Raw genomic sequence first — 20,457 nt, forward strand, 5'->3', positions numbered from 1 at the left:
CTTCGTTGTACTAAATCCACACTTCGTTGTACTAAAGTCTCACTTCGTTGTACTAAAGTCTCACTTCGTTGTACTAAACTTCGTTGTACTAAAGCCTCACTTCGTTGTACTAAAGCCTCACTTTGTTGTACTAAAGCCTCACTTCGTTGTACTAAAGTCTCACTTCGTTGTACTAAAGCCTCACTTTGTTGTACTAAAGCCAGTCCCTGGTATTTCACTTCATTGCAGTCTGAACGGGAGTATGATGTCTGTATGCTAAGGTTCCCCATACGGATACGTGCACAGTGATATTCATTTGTTAACCAACATTTTCCGAGGACATTATTATACCGTGATATGCATCTAATGATTGCTTAAACTTTATGATTAATGCTTATTTTCACAGTGCTTGTAATGCTTTAATAGGAAAAGTGTAATTATTGTTTTCCAACTTTTTTCTTAAAATCAGATATTAAGAGTTAATCATCGAATGAGGTGGCAGGAAGTAAATGTTGCGCTGCATCGGGGAAGTCGTAAAATGTAAAATGCCTTTGGGTTTTTTTTTATTATTTTGCTGGATAAATTCCCTATGAATCTTAACGATTTATTTAATTACTGAGTGTTATATTTTCGCCACAATTTTTTTAAAAATTCAATGTAATTTGATACACTAAGTTGGTGATGGTAGAGAAAAAAATCGCAATTAATAAGAACAGATAATACTTATCATTTAAATATGTTAAAACCAAGTCACTTAACTGAACTAAGCATTTAAATACGAATATGTCACAAAAACTTAAAAACATAAACCGAGGAATTTTCACCTATATATATATATATATATATATATATATATATATATATATATATATATATATATATATATATATATATATATATATATATATATATATATATGACACGAACAATAAGGTAAAATATTGTCAAATTTTTGGGACGACCCGTCCCTTCTTCAGGACAACAAAGTAAAAACTACATATGAAAGAAGAAAAACATCTCTAAAACTACCACTAAACTAAAAACTAAATAATATATAAAAACTAAAAAATGTATAAACACCGGATCGAAACGTGGCAGCTATGTAGATACTAAACAAAGGGGTAATATATTTAAAATTTCCCACTTCAGGCAAATAATATACAGTATTCATGTTAAAGCCTACTCCAAATTCGCAGTCCTGGGGGCCCGGGCCTGTCCCAAGGTCAGCTCTGCGTCGCACGATTAATAGAGATGAAGGCATATCATTTAAGGGAAAAACTATCTTTTTAACGGCTTCTTTGTTATCGGTAGAAATGTAAAAAGCTTTCAGTGCAGGAATGATTTTTGCACCGAATGGCACTGAAATTAAAGAATAATCGGAATGCGCTGTATTGCCAGGATCGGTAACGCCTTTACTTAGATCACGTGTCCTCGATGAGCGCTCAGTGCGCGAGTGATCGATTTGAAGATGCTAGCTCTCTCCGTGTTTTTTTTTTACTTCCTATATCAGCTGACAGTGCGGATCTTACATGTAGAGCTGGCTACCTGTACGGCGCTCTGACGCGGTCTTCTTTCGTGTACCGCCGGGGGGACGGGTACTGGTCAACATGTGCGCTCTGCTGTCAGCTGTCTTCCTGATTCTGGCGACACAGCTCTCCATTTCTGGTAAGTTTTCAGTGAAGTTGCTCACTTAAGATGTAAAATAGGCGAGGTATCCAACCGTTATTTTTTTTATAGAAAGAAGAAATCTGTTTTCCTTTTTTTATTGACAAAACAAGGGAAAAAATCAAAATGTAATTTATGTAACTATATTATCTTCTTCATCAATCATACACCCCAACTTTTAATAAATATTTAAGGTTAATTAATAAGCATCGGTGTTTTACGCGGAAGCTCACCAAGAGCATTTTGTCATTATAATGACTGTTCACCAAAAAAACTTTTTTCTCTGTATTTTTTTTTACTTTTTGCTCGTAAATAGAATTTCAAATTTACGGCAAAATTTCCGTAATGATATTTCAAGCTCCAATGTTATTTAATTGTATCATAATACTATAAGTAAAATATACAAACGATTATAATTATTTTTTATGTATATAATGCAAAACGATACGATTTTGAACAAAAAAATAAATATATATTATTCGTTTACTTTTTTGTTTGCAAAATCATGAAAAGTAGACTTCTATACACGACATTTATGGAGATGTTTAACATTTTTCGTCCGGCTTCCTCCTAGTGTGTCTCCCCATGTACAAACATCCTTAACATCACGAACTCTCTTTTTAAAATCGCCGGAATTTGATGAATATAATAATCCCTAGATTATGATTAATACACTTGAAAACGGATGCATGGATTTATTTGACGGGCGGATGTTAATGCTGCTCACGAAGCAAAACGCTCTCTCTCTCTCTCTCTCTCTCTCTCTCTCTCTCTCTCTCTCTCTCTCTCTCTCTCTCTCTCTCTCTCTCTCTCATATACATGTATTTAGAAAATAAAATCAAGAGGGGTTATTTTTTGCAAGTACAAATACCCAACCCAAACAGAAACTCATGTCACATGTTTATCTATACAGCTACGTTAAATTGTTATACATTTACACAGGCATGCAAAATACATGTACAAATGTAGCTTAACTTTTTTAAGAAACATACAGTCAAAAATGCTTACATCGAGAAGAAATCCGGAAAACATAATACTGCTTGTTGCATTTTTTATTTTTTGTTGCTTACGTCGACAGTTATTTTTATTAAGTTGATGTGCTAAAGTACAACATTAAGTTCACAATTTCGTCAGCATAATGTCTAATTTTTTTTTTCATGAAAGTCTACGCTTGTTTACTCATAATTAGCACAGCGATTTTGAGGTAAATTTTAATAACTCCATGCTGTGTTCTGGTTATAATAAACTGCGCCTGTTAGTTAACGCAGTGGAAATCAAAGCCGGAGACAGAAGTACAGTCATCAAAAGTACAAACATTTTGCTCTTGGTTAAATTGGTTATTATCACTCATAATGGCGGGTTTCACTGCGCGCTGCTGTAGCCTTAGATGACACCGACTCCAGGTACAGATCGACTGCTTATCAATACGATACAGTGCTGAGAATATCTCTACATTGCCACATTAATATAAAGAGTCTTATATTCGAATTATCTCTTGAAAGAATATTACCCTACCACCCATTTCCGGCCAGATATACGCGACATGTATACTTTACAGCTTCCGTCTTTTAGTACTCTTAGTACTTTGATTACGTACTGTTAAGTGTTAGTACAATAGTCTACCAAATCAATCGATGACGGTTGGGTCTGCGCCGTGATCTGTTTGTGTGTGAGTGTTTGATGAAGTTCTAGGCAGGTGTCGTCAGAGAACCGACTGTGTCAACCTGAGTAATCCTTACATAACCGGGCGAGATCTATTGCTTTAATTAACACTCGATATCCATAATTGAGGGCTCTGTTTCAATGGACGACATCACACTAGATTACGCTATTTGTCTTGTCCGTTCCCCGCCGAGTTTCTAACAGTAAACGTTTTGTCGATCACTGTTTCATAATTACATGATTACTGCTGTCCAGCAAACGCACCTGCCTCTCTCTCTCTCTCTCTCTCTCTCGTTGTAGCTTTCTGAAATCGGTATAACTCTTTCAGGTGTTTAAGGGTGAAAACTCCCATGGGGTGGGTCTTGATCATGAGAATTTCTAAGCTCGTACCCGCTTCTGAAAAACAAACACGAACCAGGATGTGTGCAGGCAACATGTATGATTTATTGGGGATATATCGTGTACAATTTTTACTTACACGATTTATTATATTTGCGAATCCTTTTCAGAAATTGTTTTTATTGTGGTCATGAGCTTAATCTGAACCATTTTTACCTCAGACAAGTATCATATTTAATCTGTGGAGTGTTGGTTTTCTGAGTACTTGTATTATCCATTTATTGACGTAAACAATGTCTTTTCAAATCACTGACAGATTTTTAATTATAAAATTTATGGTTCACCCTACATGTACATGCCACGTGAAGACAAGTAATAATACTTTTTATTGCAGCAAGGATTTTAAAATTCTTTGCCAGGATTAAATGTACTGAATTCAAATAACATTTATTGTAACTAATAGTAATTAGTGAAATTCTAATTAGGTCACCGACCAGCATGTTTGTGAGAGTGTTCACCTGCATTCATCAGCTGATCACACTTAATCACCTTCTTGATCGATCTACTCTGTTATAAACCAGATTTACATTTCACCCCCGGCGCTGTTTTTACACCAAATACTGGTCACTGTTTCCGCAACTCTCTGTGTCATTCATTTTTATGACACAAAAACTCATCTAATTATGAAATCCTCCTGTGCTGAGACGTTAGACACAGGAAGCTGGGGCTGACTCAGGGGTGTCCAGTGTACTCTAGTGTACCCTCCTGTGCTGAGACGTTAGACACAGGAAGCTGGGGCTGACTCAGGGGTGTCCAGTGTACTCCAGTGTACCCTCCTGTGCTGAGACGTTAGACACAGGAAGCTGGGGCTGACTCAGGGGTGTCCAGTGTACTCCAGTGTACCCTCCTGTGCTGAGACGTTAGACACAGGAAGCTGGGGCTGACTCAGGGGTGTCCAGTGTACTCCAGTGTACCCTCCTGTGCTGAGACGTTAGACACAGGAAGCTGGGGCTGACTCAGGGGTGTCCAGTGTACTCCAGTGTACCCTCCTGTGCTGAGACGTTAGACACAGGAAGCTGGGGCTGACTCAGGGGTGTCCAGTGTACTCCAGTGTACCCTCCTGTGCTGAGACGTTAGACACAGGAAGCTGGGGCTGACTCAGGGGTGTCCAGTGTACTCTAGTGTACCCTCCTGTGCTGAGACGTTAGACACAGGAAGCTGGGGCTGACTCAGGGGTGTCCAGTGTACTCTAGTGTACCCTCCTGTGCTGAGACGTTAGACACAGGAAGCTGGGGCTGACTCAGGGGTGTCCAGTGTACTCTAGTGTACCCTCCTGTGCTGAGACGTTAGACACAGGAAGCTGGGGCTGACTCAGGGGTGTCCAGTGTACTCTAGTGTACCCTAGTGTACATGTACTTTAACCACTCGCTTCCTGTTGACGGCGTTTCTACGGATACCCGCTCCGGAAGAACCAGTCATATTTCTCAAATCAAGGAGGCTTATCCCGATGATAAGTTAAATCTCCGAGAATCCGGAAAAATATCTAAGGCGAATTGAAGTATTTTATAAGGGGTTCTTGTCGAATTGTTTTATCTGATCGAGGGATCACCGGTAGATGCAAAGATGAATCTTCACCATTAACATGTCTATTACCCCTACTTGTAAGTTTTTTCAATAAAAGTCCTCTTATGCTGTACACTAATCTACCCTCGGAAGTCATCGGTACTTTACCTTAACCGCCCGCAGCGAATCATTATTTCCATTGCATGAAGCATCCCATAGGAAACAGGCAGCGTCAAGACCATGTAACCGATGGCTGACTTCATCGCAAGATGATTTTTTCACTTTTTTATTATCTTTTATCTCAGTAACATAATGAACGCTACTCTTTATTCCATTTCATTTGTATACCCCAGGACTGTTGTTTCAGCTGGTGCAAGTGCACTTGATCACATGCAATAAAGTATCTTCCGCCAGAGGACTATGGGTATAGTTTGTCGTCGCTAACCCACAGTTCAAACGGCCTTGCCACCAATGCAAACTCGACGAATGATGACAGAAAACAGAAAAAAAAATCCAGAAAACTATTTTCTTCTTAACCTCAAATTACCCAAACCTCTTAATATGACCTATTCAGTATTTGACTTGAGTGCACACATCGCCGTTTTTATTCATTAATTGCACTTGTAAATAAGACCGGTCCGGATTCCCCTCCCTGAAAAATTCAAACTTTATAAATTCATATGACCCCCTCCTCCAGCAAACAAAAATGTCCAGCGGACCCTCATGGGAAATTTTCTGGTTTTGCATGATATGTTTAGCAAAAATTAGAATAAATTCTGACAAACTGCAATAAAAACATGTTCAAATATATGTTTGTACCGATAAGGTATATAAATCAAAGAGAAATTATTTGCATTGTACTATTTGGGCGGGAAGACATTAACTTTGAGCCCTTTGAGCTATTGCTATATTACATTGCAGGGACAACACATTACCGCATTTTAACGCTTATGTACCAATGTATTCGGGGTTTTTTGTTGTTGCTCTTTTGTTCTTTTTAATGAGAAAGATTGCCTCATACAATTTAGTCATTTTTTAGGTTCTAAAATTAAATACTGCACAGAACTCTTTACAAAAGAGGCTTCTTATATCTTAACGCAGGGAAGCTGATGCTCCACGTGAAAATCGATCGACACAGTTCCCCCACGGCAGGGACATAAACCACTTTTGATGTTTGGAAGCTAATTAAGATGTTAAGAACTTGTTTCTAAGTAAAAGGCATGCTTTATCACATTGGAAAAAAGTAAAGCTTTCATCTCATTCCGGAAATTTAGATCACAGTCAATTATCATCAGGTCGTCACAAACACACTACGGCCAACGCGGATCCCGTGTTTTCTCGCGACCCCGTATGGACTCAGTGCCCGAGTCCTCGGTATATAAACTCAGAGAACTCGTCAAAATTATACTCACTGTGTCTAACAGGTCACAGTGAGGGAAGCACCTGATTGTCTTTCAGGTCAAAGTGAGACAGCTCTTGAAGATTAAGTCCGCGGTATTAACTGCCAAGCGGGTCACAGGGAAAGAAACGCTTGAGTTTCCGGTATAAACTGTCAATCATAGCAAAGTGTGTCCCCGGTATATGAACTGTCAGTCATGTCTTAGTGAGAGAAACACTTGGGTCTCGGGAATAAACTGTCTATCAGATCACAGTGGGAAAAGCGCTTGATACTCTGGTATAAACTGTTGATCAAGTCACAGTGAGAGAAGCGCTTGTGTCCTCGGTGTGAACTGTTGATCATGTAACAGTGAGAGAAGCGCTTGTGTCCTCGGTATGAACTGTCAATCAGATCGAGGTGAGAGAAGTGCTTGATAAACTGTATCAACGGTAACGCGCGGAATACGATTTGTCCGCACAGCCTTCGTGTGTTATAGCTAGGACCGACGGAATTCAAAAAAAGTATTCAATGAAAAAAATAACCCTTATTCTAGTTGTTCAGGTTTGATGAGAAAATAAAATACTACATAGAAGGGGGACTTCATTCTTAATTGTTTTTAAAAGAGGTATTCTATGCATATGCATGTACATGTACTAAGACTAGTATGTGCCAGTTTTCCTGTTCCTGATTCGTTTGTCAGTAGGTGTTCACCTTAGCTTGCTCTTACTACATGTATGTACATTACATACCGTACCTACTTACCTACCTGATGACGTGTCTTACTTGGGATTTATTCTTAAAACTAGTAATTCGTTGAAAACTAATTTTTGATATTAATCGAATTCTATGCTATTTGTTTCAGGTGTTGACGCACTGGATGTTCCCGAACAGATTCACATCAGCTTTGGAGACCGCCCCGACATCATGGTAGTCATGTGGTCTTGTAAATCACACATCACATGTCACGTGGCTTATGGAACCTCCGCCGAGAACATGACAAATCATTCCACCAGTCACACTTCGACATTAAATCTGGATAGTTGGAACGCTTTGAAAATTATTTATAGAGCAGAGCTTAAGGTACGTCATGTTGATGTACCATTAAATGATGATTGGTAATAAAGAAAATTTTGAACTTGCATAAAATGTCAGATTAATTCCTGACTTGCCAGCTTGTATCAATCGTATCTACATATATTTCATTAAAATTAAAAGTATGATGATAAGCATGGAGATAACATGCAACTGAAAATTCCACATAAAAAAAAAACAAAGTAAAGGTGTCACTTTTTTGTCTTTGGATGGTACAATGTAGTAATTGATGTATAGTCGAGGAAAAACACTTGTAATTAAACCGCAACTATATTACGTATTTCTTGATTTGTTCTTGAAACAGGTATAAGGTTTGTGGTAATTTTGCAGGGCCTATCAGCTGGCAGACGACATTTCTATCAGGTCCGATGCACTCAAAATGGAGGTCAAGGTCACACCAACAGTTCCGTGTTCTCTTTCAGGACGCCGGATGCAAAGACGGTAAATTCCTGTCCCTTTTCCAACTGATAAAAAGGTTCAGGGAAAAAATCGATGCGGACTATATTCTGTTACATTCCAGTTTCCTTGTAAGCGCTGCTTATTTACTAGTAGCTCCGGGGATCTTAAATTAATCATGCAGAAACAACACGTAGTCTTTTTTAAAACTAATTTGATAGGTACATACATCCAAATATATTCTGTCAATATCATTATACTGTAGGCTAACTAGCTTCTAAGATTCTTATCTCGTTAACAATTCATTTATAAAAAAATCATCTTTTTTTCTGAAGGACAGACAAGCAAAGTTTCTTATGTATGGTGACTTGGGTGCAGTGGGGGGCATCCCAACATTCCCTGCTCTACTTGATGACGTCACAAAAAATAACTATGACGCTGTGTGGCATGTTGGTGACTTCGGTTATGACCTTCATTCTAATGGCGGAAAGGTATGCACATCTTTGAACTCCTATATTGATATTTACGATTTACGATAATTTTTTAGCAATGAGTCGTTTTTTCCTGATTAATTTCTTTGAATTTCCCATCACCAATAATTCTTTTATCATAGGTAGGCGACGACTTTATGAGAAAAATTGAAGCTATAGCAGCAAGAATTGCCTACATGACGTCACCCGGTAACCATGGTAACAATTCTTTTTATCATTTTGAAAGGTTTTTTTTTTGTCTTGTAATTTGTAATAAGATCATGATACTCTGAAAAATAAGCGCCAAAGGAACAAGAAAGATTTACATGTAATGATGTAAATCCAACCTTTCACACATTGGTAGTGCGACCATTCACACCCAGTTAACTTTACGAGTGTGTCTCACATCCTATGCTGGGGGGGGGGGGGGGGGGGTTCCTGCACCTCTTCCCCCTTTTCAAGCGGTCATTGCCTTGGCTACAAGCTGCACTTTATCACATATCGAAGACAATAATTTGCATGTACCACGATTTAAAAGGATAATGAATGACATGATTTCAGGATTTCGGGTTTTATAGTTCCTACTCTCGATACACGAGAACTGCAACGTAAATCTTAAAAACGATGTTTAATCATGTTTTAGATTTAAAATGGTTTCTGACTAAATGTCACAAAAGTTGTTTAATTAAGTGATTTTCTGTGACTGTTGGCAGAGCTGGAGAAAGACATGCATCACTACAGGGTGAGGTTCTCCATGCCCGGGGGAGGCTGGCCCATGGGGCACGACAGACTGTGGTACAGCGTGGACATAGGGCCAGTTCACTTCATCAGGTAAATATGCACGTGTTTCATCAGGTAAATGTGCACGTGTTTTATCAGGTAAATATTCATCTGCTTAATCATTTTAAAATACAAGAGTTTCATAAGGTAAAATATACACGTGTTTCATCCCGTAAATATACACGCGTACGTTTCATCAGGTAAATATACATGTGTTTCATTAGGAAAATATTCACGTATTTCATTTTTAGGGTTAATATTCACGTTTCATCAGAATGACATTCGTGCTTTTCATAACGTTAATACAAGACATGTGTTTTATCAGGTAGAAATGACTTATGTGTTTATCTAATTGGTTTAAATCTGTTAGAAAATTCTACAGATTCGGGGGAGAATATTTTGTCATTGTTTGAATTCAAGACTTTTTCACTCATTTAAAGGAGTCGTAATTTGGGCTACAATTTCCCACTATGTTTAAACCAATTTCCCCTGCCTGCAATTCCAGGTTGTGTATACAGACATCATATCGCGTCCTATGTTTTCGTTACGATTTGCTTCTCATTTTTACAGCTATTCCACCGAGGTATTTTTCATCGAAAATCAAGATTACGTGTGTAAGCAATATGACTGGCTGCTAAAAGACCTCATAAAAGCCAATCAAAATCGCCGCAGTAGACCCTGGGTCGTTGCCATGGGACATCGACCGATGTACTGCTCCAACAAGAACATTGACGACTGTACCGGGCGAATCCTTGGTTACTGGGTCAAATACGGGTAAGAAAGAAAGGTCAAGGTCATAATCATAATGACCTGTACAATTAATATTATTATACTTTCATATTAAATACTGAAATCTGATTGGTTAAGATGGTAATCCGATCTATTACCCTCAGCGTTAGCAACACACTTGGCAACGGGTAACACTATTACCTAATCAAAGGGATTTTGTTGTTTTATTACAAATTAAATATTTTCGTCTATTTTGTATGTGTATTCAGATTTGCAAGTGATCTATTGAACTGCCGGTCAATAGACTGCGATCTATTAGACCGCTGGTCAATAGACTGTGATCTATTGGACCGCCGGTCAATAGACTGCGATCTATTGGACCGGCAACGTATTTTAGAAAAAGTGAAACTTCTATAAAATTAAAAGATAACTTTATTATGTTTATTTTACAACTGTTCTTAAAATTTATCTTCATGATATGAAAACCTTCGATCTGTAATTTATAATTGTAAACACAAAATACTAAAAACGGAATTAGGTAATAAAACAATTATTTAATGCTTGAACAGTCAATAGACCCGAATTTTTTTCCCTTGGTGCAGAGAACAGCTCAGTATGATCTATTGCCCTCGGCCGTTGGCTGCGGGCAATAGATCATACTGAGCTGTTCCCTACAGGGAAAAATATTCGGGTCTATCGACTGCTCAAGCATTAAATAATTGTATAAACGAATTGTTACATGCGCGTAAATTATGCGCTTACGGTTCGCCGTAGAATTCATTTCATTTCTATATAAAAGCAGTAAAATTTTCTTTAAAACTAAGACATTCCGTATAATAAAATAATTAAGGCCTGCTTCACGTCGGTTGACAATGGCTTTCTCGGGCAGTCAATTTCAACAGTTACCCTCCCAAACAGGCACTATTTAGAACCATTTTAACAAGAGCTTGGACTTTGGGTAGTTGTGTCAAACAGCAACGTGACATAGGCCTGTCTATTTCATCGCTGGCCACTCAGCCACTGCTCTTTGAAATCAACAAGATTTGTCTGGCTTTTGAGGCAAGACTACGAAATCGGTGCATATTTCGCTTGAAACCGCGTCATTTTAACTTGTTTTGACGCAGGAAATAGACAGCTACATCCAACCGAAAGTCCAAGGTCTTGTCATAATGGTTCTATATAATTATGGTGGATGCCCGTAGACTGGTAGATAAGACCACATCGCCACTCGTCATTCATGTCTTAAGAAAGGACCAAGTGTCTAAATAAATTTTGCCTCTCTTTATAAAGCTGACTTAGCAATTTATACTACACGTGACCTCGGCGTTAGATCTCAGTTCCATGTTTATAGCCGCCGTGCACCCAATTTAATATCAAGTCACATTCTTCTTTTTTCTCTCACAGAATAAAGAATTTTGTATTGATTCTAAGTAATGGCTTGTGATTTATAAATATGCTTCCATTGAAGAATCGTGACCAAATTGATGTGAAAAGACATTGAGAAAATTGAAACACTGCATAGATAAGTGGTGTAGTTCTCGGCTTACACACAGCTAACCCTCTGTAATATTAATCTGCCCCGCCATTATCTGTGACTATAGTGGATCGCATAGCCTGTTACCTAAACATTTACCTCGGGTATTCTTTACTTTTGATATTGATGTCGGTCACTTTGAAATGATTCCGAAATAGCAAACACGTTACGTGACTAAGTTACCCGGTCCTGATGCTGTATGAAGTACATGTGCTCTAAATAAGGTCTGTGGTTGGGATGAGCAGTTAATGAAATTCCACGGGCTGATGTAGTCACGCTAGATTCCCCTATCTATAGCTCTTAGTTTTTGGTGTTGTGGTCGACCAATCAAATTATATGTACTTCTTATTTGCTGATGTACCAGTGTTTGTTTCGCCGGCCAGAACAGAAAATTTTAACAGATCTTCCTAGCTACCTGTTCAAAGGCGAGAAAAGCAATTATAATAATTCTTTATGACTATAAATGTCCAGAGCGTTTCATTTTGATGCCAATTTCCCTAATCAATAAGTATGTTTATTGAGTTATTTTTTTAATCAACTATTTCTTATCGTCATGCAACATCTGCATGCATCTCCAGTGTGTGGTTTTTATTTCAGTTATCATTAAAAACTTGTTGATGAATTTTAGTGAACGACTACACGTGTTTTATATTTTAATCTAATTAAATTTATTAATAACAATGGAATATAATCTTTCCCGCGCTTTCTCTCGATAACGTAATGACGTCCTATAATTTCTAACAGTCTAATGGAGTCATCTGCTCATTTACAAATAATCGTTGATCAAGTTTGATCAAGTTGATCAAGTTTGATGGCGTAATGGAGTCCAATAATCTATGATGGCGTAATGGCGTCCTTAATTGTTATTTCAGGCTGGAGGATCTGTTTCAGGCCCAGGGGGTGGACCTCGTGCTCCAGGCTCACGAACACTCCTACGAACGACTGTGGCCGGTCTACGACTACCAGGTCATGGCCAAGAACTACCTCGACCCCCGGGCACCTGTACACGTGATCTCAGGGGCCGCCGGGTGTGGGGAAAATGTTGACTACATGGGAGACCCCAGTAAGTCTGGCCTTCAAGTCGACTACCGTCGTTTAATTTTATTTATGATATATTTTATTTATCTATCATTATTTGGTTCTTTGGGATAGCGTTTTTCCAAAACTTTATTGTTTTTATTTGGTATTGAAATGATAAAATAAAATACTGTTGTTTCATCAAAATTCGTTGAATACCAATTTTCTTTGATTTCGTTGTTAAGTTGATCCACGAAATTAAATGTTCATTGAAGTGCAATTTCTATTAAGATTTTGTATTGATAGGGTCTTTGGCCTTGAATTTACGTATCCTTGAAACTGTGATTTTCACTTTATCCATAAAAACTGATACACTAGCTTGAATATTAATGAAACCACAGTATACAAGGTTATAAAAATCCAGAATGATTAATATATAAACAATATTTGATTTGTACTTGACGAAGTATCTCTAATTTCAGAACCGTGGTCAGCATTCAGAGCAGACACAGCCAGCAGTCACTCCTATGGAAGATTGATAGTAGTCAATCGAACGCACCTTCTGTTTGAACAAGTTTCCGTGGATTTCAACTCAACTATTGACAAATTCTGGTTGGTTCAGAACAATCATGGCCCAAGAATAGGAAACTGGGAGTGTAAGGACGGCTATTACAACAACCACCCTACCTGTAAGTGCCCCCTGCCCTTCCATTACGTCACAGTCGCCGTGTTCGGGGGAGTATTCATTTTCATCGTCATTGCCATGAGTATTTATTTTTGTACCAAATGTTGCCACATTTGCCAATGTTGCCAAAACAAGTGTTGCACAGGAAGTGCAAAGTGTTACACAGGAAGTGCAAAGTGCTGCGATTCTTTTAGCGTGGACCGTGGATTTTGCAGGAACAGGTCGCGGTTAAAAGAGACATCCAGCAGATTTAAGTTACTGGATGACGACGAAGAGGAGGATCTTATTATTTGATTGTGATTCTGTTATATCGTTCATATTTCATTTGTCTGTCTATGTTTTATATGAAATCCGTCATCATATTACTAGTATGTTATTCCAATGATCGACACATGCGCAGTCGCCCATGACAAATCAGTCTTGAATACATATCAGATCATGATATGCCACATTACTTGAAATCAGGGAATCATTTAAAAAAAATCATATGTGATATGCCTTCCAGTTGTAAAACTTTCATTTCCAATAAGCTGATCTTTTATATAATGTTCTTGTATATTGTGTATCACAAAGTTGTGTGTTCTTATGATATGTCGTCCCATGGATTTCTGAGATATCATTGTTGTCATGTAACTATGTTTTAATCAATTGAGACGAAAGAAGAGAGGTTGACAGTCTCCCTGTCTGTCTGTCCGTCTGTCTGTCTGTCAGTTTGTCTGTTAATATATAATTACCCACTAATGTCTTTCGTTATAGCTGAAACAGACGAGGGCATTGTTTTATAAAAGAACTTGCTAAAATTAGAAATTACTAAAAGAACACATTTGTACATCTGTTAAATTTTCAGAAACGTTTGAAAAAGCACAAAGTTTTTATTAAACAATGAATTGTTTTATATATCTTTTTAATTTTCAAGTTTTTCGTTCTGGTTGGGAGTAAACAATACTCTATTAATAACTTTTCTTAATGTGTCATAAGATAGCATATTATTTTGTAAAAAAGTTGCCCTGGCTTGTCGATCGCTGCTGAAAAATTAATGATATTGAAATGGTATTATAGTGTGAAATCATCAAATACCGTGGTTGCTCAATTTTGTATATTTTGCGGATATTCATCATGATCATACAATAAAGAAAGAAAAAAATCCTCTGCGATCAAACAAATCAGTATTTATATAAAGCAAATCTACGTAATCACTTTCCCCCGAACTTTTAATAGAAAATCTACAAAAATTGGCCCAAATAAAACGTGAATTACATATATCTACGTAAATATATAGATCCCTGTGCAACGGAAAAAAAAAGTAAACAGATTTCTAAATCAATTGAAAATAACATTTTGAAATAATGTTTAAGCTTGAGGAAACAGTGCAACGTATTGTAATATATCAATGACTTAAGAGACTTCATATGACATATTTACCCCCCCCCCCCGCGCTTATTAAAACTCAACACCCATTTGAGTTTTACAGTTGCTGAGAGAGGAGCGGATTGAGAATACCATAGAGTGCCTGTGAGTGTTTAATACATTATGTCTGTTAATTGTACATCGAATATCGTCTTATCGTCTCGTCCCCAGAGTTTGTAGGCCAAACGGTCGCTCATTGAGACTGTTTCTGTTCTGACCTCCGACCCCACGGCCCGGCTCCTCTCCATACTGTGTTCACTTGCATGTATTCCGTGTACCGACGTTTTCACAACTGATTTTTACTAAATAAATTCCATTAAGACATGGCGTTTGTTTCTGTGTTGTTTCTTTTTCAGTATTCTAAATGGTTTAACTTTATTTTGTAAACCCTCAAATTCCTTCTTCATTAAAAAAAAACCTGTTAACATTTTTCTTACATTCAAGATCATATTATACTGTTTAGGGGACATAAGTTTTCTAAAAATAATTCTACATGTATGTATGATCGAACAAATATGAAAAAAAATCTAAATCCATTAGAGATTCCTCCAATTAAATTAGAATGGTATCACTAAAGTCCACGGAACTGTTTCATCTCAAATCAACTGGTAACGAGTGTCTTTTGTGACAAGATATTATTTCTGAAGCTGTGAACTATGAGCCCGAGGTTAATGCCATTATGATACAAGATTTAATGATGATTATTTACGTAGGACACGCCATGGCGAGTGAAATCTAAGTAGATGTGTATGCAATTTATATATTAACAATTAATAATGCCGGTAAGAGTATGTATATAGTTAGATTCAGGTTATACATTGTAATCCCACCCGGGGTCTTCATCGGGGTGAAGTAGAAACACCTGAGGAAGAGACTTTATGACCACCATATATGATGTAAAATCAAAAGGCAATTGCTTTTCTGACAACTAAGAAAATGGACATTTATGAACACGTGTGTTACCATGCACGTTTTACGTGTTGTGATTTCTCGAACTTGATCAAGTAGCAGTATAGACGATTTCAACGCCGCTCAAAAACCGCTGTTCCCAGGGTTTTGTGTACTTTAAAAGAAGCAATAAAAGCATTCAAAGTTCAATGGGTCTTCCAAAATTATAAGTCAAGAAATGCACACGTATTGAACCCAAAAACTTCAATCTTTTGCTCTTTATTGAATTTCCGACACGCAGTGCGCGTGATACCAGGAGTTCAGTGCGGAAAATCCCGTGATATAAGGCAGCGACCCGGGGTGCAATCTCCACACAATGGAAACCACAGGGACGGCTCCCGACCAATAAATCTGCTGATCTTTCAATAACAAAGCGATGTAAAGGTGTAATTAAGTTGTACACAGTCATTAATTGTGCAGAACCAATATTTCAATCGACTTTCGGTTCATTAAACCAATTACCGCCTGGTCGTCCATCTTTTGAAAGGAAGCTTAATGAATCTTTAACCGTTGTATATTATACTGAGTGTAATCACCCAATGTGTGCAAGACACCAGAGTCCTTCGTGCAGTGCAACGGGAAATGAAGAAATTCTGGATCGGCCAGGACAGACAGTCCGTCATACAATGAGAGATCAGTAGACATAGTCCGGTATTACTTCAACCACTTAAAGGGACATTGTCACGATTTTGGTCAAATATTATTTTCTATTTTAATAATTACAATGCTTCAGCAAGGCATTTTTAATAGGCAACCAAAATTTGAGTGTCATTCGTTGAGTTTTAAGCGAGTTACAAAGCTTACAATATTCTTTGCTATGTAAGCAAAGCTTTTGTTTACATTCTAAATGTTGAAGTGCAAAATTCCAGTTTTAGACCTAAACTGAATGTGTAGGATTTTTTTTATTGATGCTTGAAATGAATAAGAAGATAGACAAATCAGCTTGAAAATGATTTTTTACTAGTATATTGAACCAACGCGTAAACAAAAACAGGGCACGAGCCTTGTTTACATGACAAAGAACTGTGAGCCCTGTATATTGCTTATAACTCAACGACTAACTCTCAAATGCCATTTAATCATTCGAAATGCATTCCTAAAGCATTGTAAATAATAAAATCAGAAAAATAGAATTTGACCAAAATCGTGACCATGTCCCTTTGAAGTACAACTATAAAGACACGCTCCATATATATATGTAACCAAGACAACATATCTATCATTCTTTATATAGTCGGCCATCTTTGATTGGTTTTGACCGTATGATGGCGTATCCATTCAGTCTTTAAATGAGTGCATGCATTCCTGTAACTAATTCCAAGCTCTTGTTAAAATGATTCTAAAAGAAGTTTAATAGAATGTAGGCGTCGGCGATCCTGATTATAGAGTTTTGTTTTTCATTTGATGGTGTTTACAGCTAATAATTTGTTGAACTTGATTATGTACTTTCAGAATTATTTGTGGCTGTCAGGAGCTCTTCCTTTATTTTTGTCTTTGCTTTAAGCTTATAGTATTTTGTAGCGCATGCGTAGTATTTTTGAACATGGTAAATATGAACCATCGTATTCTTAATTTAGCCTTTACGTCAGTTTACAGTTTTGCACAAAAATAACTATAGTTATAGTTACCAGTAAAATTCTGTTTAAAATTTTTGGTATTGGTCAATTCATGAAAAGTTGTCAGCAAGTCCCGTTTTTTCAAGTGTTTATTGCATAATAACTATTTGGTTGAAAGCTTCAAATTAAGCAAAATAAATTCCCTCTTTTCTCTTTTTGAACATCTCTCTCTCTCTCTCTCTCTCTCTCTCTCTCTCTCTCTCTCTCTCTCTCTCTCTCATATAGGATAACAAATCAAAATCACAAATTGTCAAAGCACCTAATATATCAAACATATTTTGATGACGAAGGAGTAATCAGGATAACATTAATCCAGGAATCTGACCGCCGAGCATGTTGGTTTCCTCCGTACCACTACCGCATCCGGTAAAAATAACCTCCCCATCTCGAAAAGGCACAGAATGGCGTCCAAGCTTCCCCATCCAGTGCCAGTTGTCATCAGCTAGCTCCATGCTTATCTTGTATTGCCTGTCTGCCTCAATCTCCACGGCTTTCTGAAATCTAACGTCATACAGCTTGGTTTTGGGAACAGATTCCACCCAAAATTCATCACGCACTATTGTTCCGTTGTTGTCATCCTTGAGATCAAGCAAAATTTTAAACTTTTCCGGTGTTTCAATTTGGCTTAGGCCGTACGTTACGATTCCATGCATTAGGCAGTCTACGGACGACTGGAAGGCAATTATATGTTGGTCCTGATCCAACAACATGGCTTCTCCGCCCTCTGTCATTCGGATCACTCTCCGGCAAATATTTCTTGGTTTGCATTTAAAGCGTCCTTGGTATGACTTTCTGCTACATGTATTATCTTGACGAGCCAACAACGTTTCAATCTCTTGCTTTTCTTGTTCCGTGAGTAGACTTCTCTTCTCAATGGATGACCTGAAAAAACGCGCATCGATATTTGGAAACCGTATCTCGTATAAAATATCACCAAGAACATTTCGGAACTCCTCGTCGCTCTCACTCAGTCCTCTTCTCTGGCACTCCTCTTCGCACCATCGCATCACGTTTCTATAAATAGTCTCTTCTTCCACCTGGTGGTGATCGTCCGCGATGATTTTTCGAACACACTCCTGCGGCAGCGAGCGGAAGGCGGCTGACTCCAGGCACTGCCTCGTGCTCTGGTTAATGATCTTCATGCTGTCATCCATCAAATCTTCCATGTCAAACAGAAACGCCTGGTGGAAGATCTCTACAGCGTTCTCCGGCTCCTCCAGGTTGGCAGCAGTTATCAGTTGTTGGCACTTGTCGGTAAGTGTTTGGATCAAATACTTTCTGGCTAAATATAACAGCGGCATGACATTTTCTTGTGTTAGATCTACGTCATCTGTGTATAAGTATCTGAAAAGAAACAATTATTTACATAGATCTGCAGAGTATTTTAAACACTTCGTTTAAATTACCATCAATCGGAGGTTTTATGATTTATTTTGTTTGGAATTTAAATTGTATGCGTTTTACTTTTTTTTTAAACTTTTTTTTTTAGTTTATTTTATTTTTTTAATTTAAGGGGTATTTTTTTAGTTTTATGATTAAACAAAAGAAAAGAATTTTTAAGGTATACACGGTATATAAATATGACGTTTGTGGGGGTATACCTGGTGAAGCAGGTGACGAATTCCTTGTCTACATCCGGCATGGGAACTATCGCCCGTCCTTCTCCGTCCCTCTCAGTCTCCGCTCCTATGCGGGGGGACTCCAGCATAGCTTGGAACACGTCACTTCGCGCGCTCAACATGAAACTATGACACCGCACTTCCTGACCATTCCTGCCCACTAGCAATATGACGTCATAGGATATTGCCTTTTCCAACATACGGAGTAGTGCTTCCTTTAACATGAGACCGTCTGGCCTAGGTGACGACATCACGTGACCTTAAATTAATAAAATACTTAAATAATGACCTTTTATTGAAAGAAGAATTTTTTAAGAGCATCTTCCCTATATATACTCTGTCGCGAGTTTTTGCTTCCAACACTTTTTGCTTGAATTTCGATAATCATAAATACCCTTGTGCTCAATTAAACTACGTTCATCCATCAATATGAAAAATGTCCAGATTATCTGTTTTGAAACGCCCCCTCCACCGCTTCAGGTTTCAATACACATCCCGAAAATAGAAAGTCTACGGGGATTTTGCATTGCATCAGCCATTAATAAGCCCGGATGATAACGTTGAAAAATTGCGCGAGGTATCCAGAGTACTTCCGAATGGAGAAAATATGTAAACATTTTCCATTATAAATCTCCGTACAAAATTTGTGTTTTCGTTCCTGTGAACTTTTATGAGTGAAAAATGATAATTGTTCAATGAAGATATCTTAATTGGATATATTCCCTTTTAACGATTTCAATGTATTTCTTTCAAAGGTATGTGTATTTTTATTAAAAATAATCAAAAAGTGATGGAAGCAATAACTTGGGACAGACTATAGTCAACGGCTTCTGATCCGCTCAGTTCTACATAGAGTGGAGCGGATCAGAAACCCTGGGACGACACTGCTTTAAGCAAATATTAATTAAGAGAATCATTTTCTTTTCTAGAGTACTTCAAGGGTTTTTAGTCTACTTCACTCCCCAGAAACTCTTTAAGAAGCGGAGTGGACAAAATTCCTTGTCTTTAGCAAAGATGGTACTGGCCAAGAGCATCCATGCAGGATTTATTTTTTGATACCATATCATGATTAAGGATAAGGTACGTAGGGCTCTGCTGGTCTGAAAAATTTGCAAATGGTCGTGTTCCTTATTCAAATTAAGAGCCATGTAAAGTCATAAACATACATGCCATGAGTAAATGTCAGAGGCCTCTCTCTCTCTCTCTCTCTCTCTCTCTCTCTCTCTCTCTCTCTCTCTCTAGCAAACATATCCTTAGACCCCCCCATTCCTGTAAAAAAAATCCTCTAATTGGCCGCGGAGAGAAACAGACTTTTTAAAGATCATTACGGTGCGTTTACACATTACAGGCAACGTCGTTAGACTGTTAGACTCTGAACTGTACTTTCATTTTGACTTCGAAGTCTAAGACAACAAACTCAATCTAAAACTGAACGTTGTGTGTATGAATAAATGTAAAAATACTTAAATACTCACGTTTCTTACAATATCAAAAAATTAGTGGTTGGTTTTGCCTTTTTCGCTGTTGAACTGTCAAATCAACTTTCACTTTCTTTTTCAACAGTCAAGGAACGAGTTA

The 20,457-nt window shown here is 37.7% G+C and overlaps 2 protein-coding genes across 3 annotated transcripts; one reads left to right on the forward strand and one right to left on the reverse strand.

The window, feature by feature from the left end:
* Window positions 1–1,432: 1,432 nt before the first annotated feature.
* LOC128189466 (acid phosphatase type 7-like) lies at window positions 1,433–15,024 on the forward strand. Its single transcript, XM_052861090.1, has 9 exons — window positions 1,433–1,644; window positions 7,449–7,666; window positions 8,009–8,119; window positions 8,410–8,565; window positions 8,688–8,763; window positions 9,258–9,375; window positions 9,895–10,098; window positions 12,460–12,650; window positions 13,087–15,024. The coding sequence occupies exons 1-9, from the start codon at window positions 1,587–1,589 to the stop codon at window positions 13,581–13,583; spliced, it is 1,629 nt and encodes a 542-aa protein (XP_052717050.1). The 5' UTR covers window positions 1,433–1,586; the 3' UTR covers window positions 13,584–15,024.
* Window positions 15,025–16,754: 1,730 nt separating this feature from the next.
* Window positions 16,755–20,450, reverse strand: LOC128187789 (BTB/POZ domain-containing protein 6-like). Of its 2 annotated transcripts, none has more exons than XM_052858380.1 (3): window positions 20,364–20,438; window positions 18,862–19,138; window positions 16,755–18,604 (listed from the first exon to the last, which is right to left on the reverse strand). In XM_052858380.1, exons 2-3 carry the CDS (start codon window positions 19,128–19,130, stop codon window positions 17,557–17,559), a joined length of 1,317 nt encoding a protein of 438 aa, XP_052714340.1. In that variant the 5' UTR covers window positions 19,131–19,138; window positions 20,364–20,438; the 3' UTR covers window positions 16,755–17,556. The 2 variants fall into 2 exon arrangements, with proteins under 2 accessions (XP_052714340.1, XP_052714339.1); XM_052858379.1 differs by having other exon boundaries at window positions 16,757–18,604; window positions 20,355–20,450.
* Window positions 20,451–20,457: the final 7 nt, after the last annotated feature.

This window comes from Crassostrea angulata, chromosome 6, assembly GCF_025612915.1.
Source record: "Crassostrea angulata isolate pt1a10 chromosome 6, ASM2561291v2, whole genome shotgun sequence".
NCBI classification, from domain to species: domain Eukaryota; kingdom Metazoa; phylum Mollusca; class Bivalvia; order Ostreida; family Ostreidae; genus Magallana; species Magallana angulata.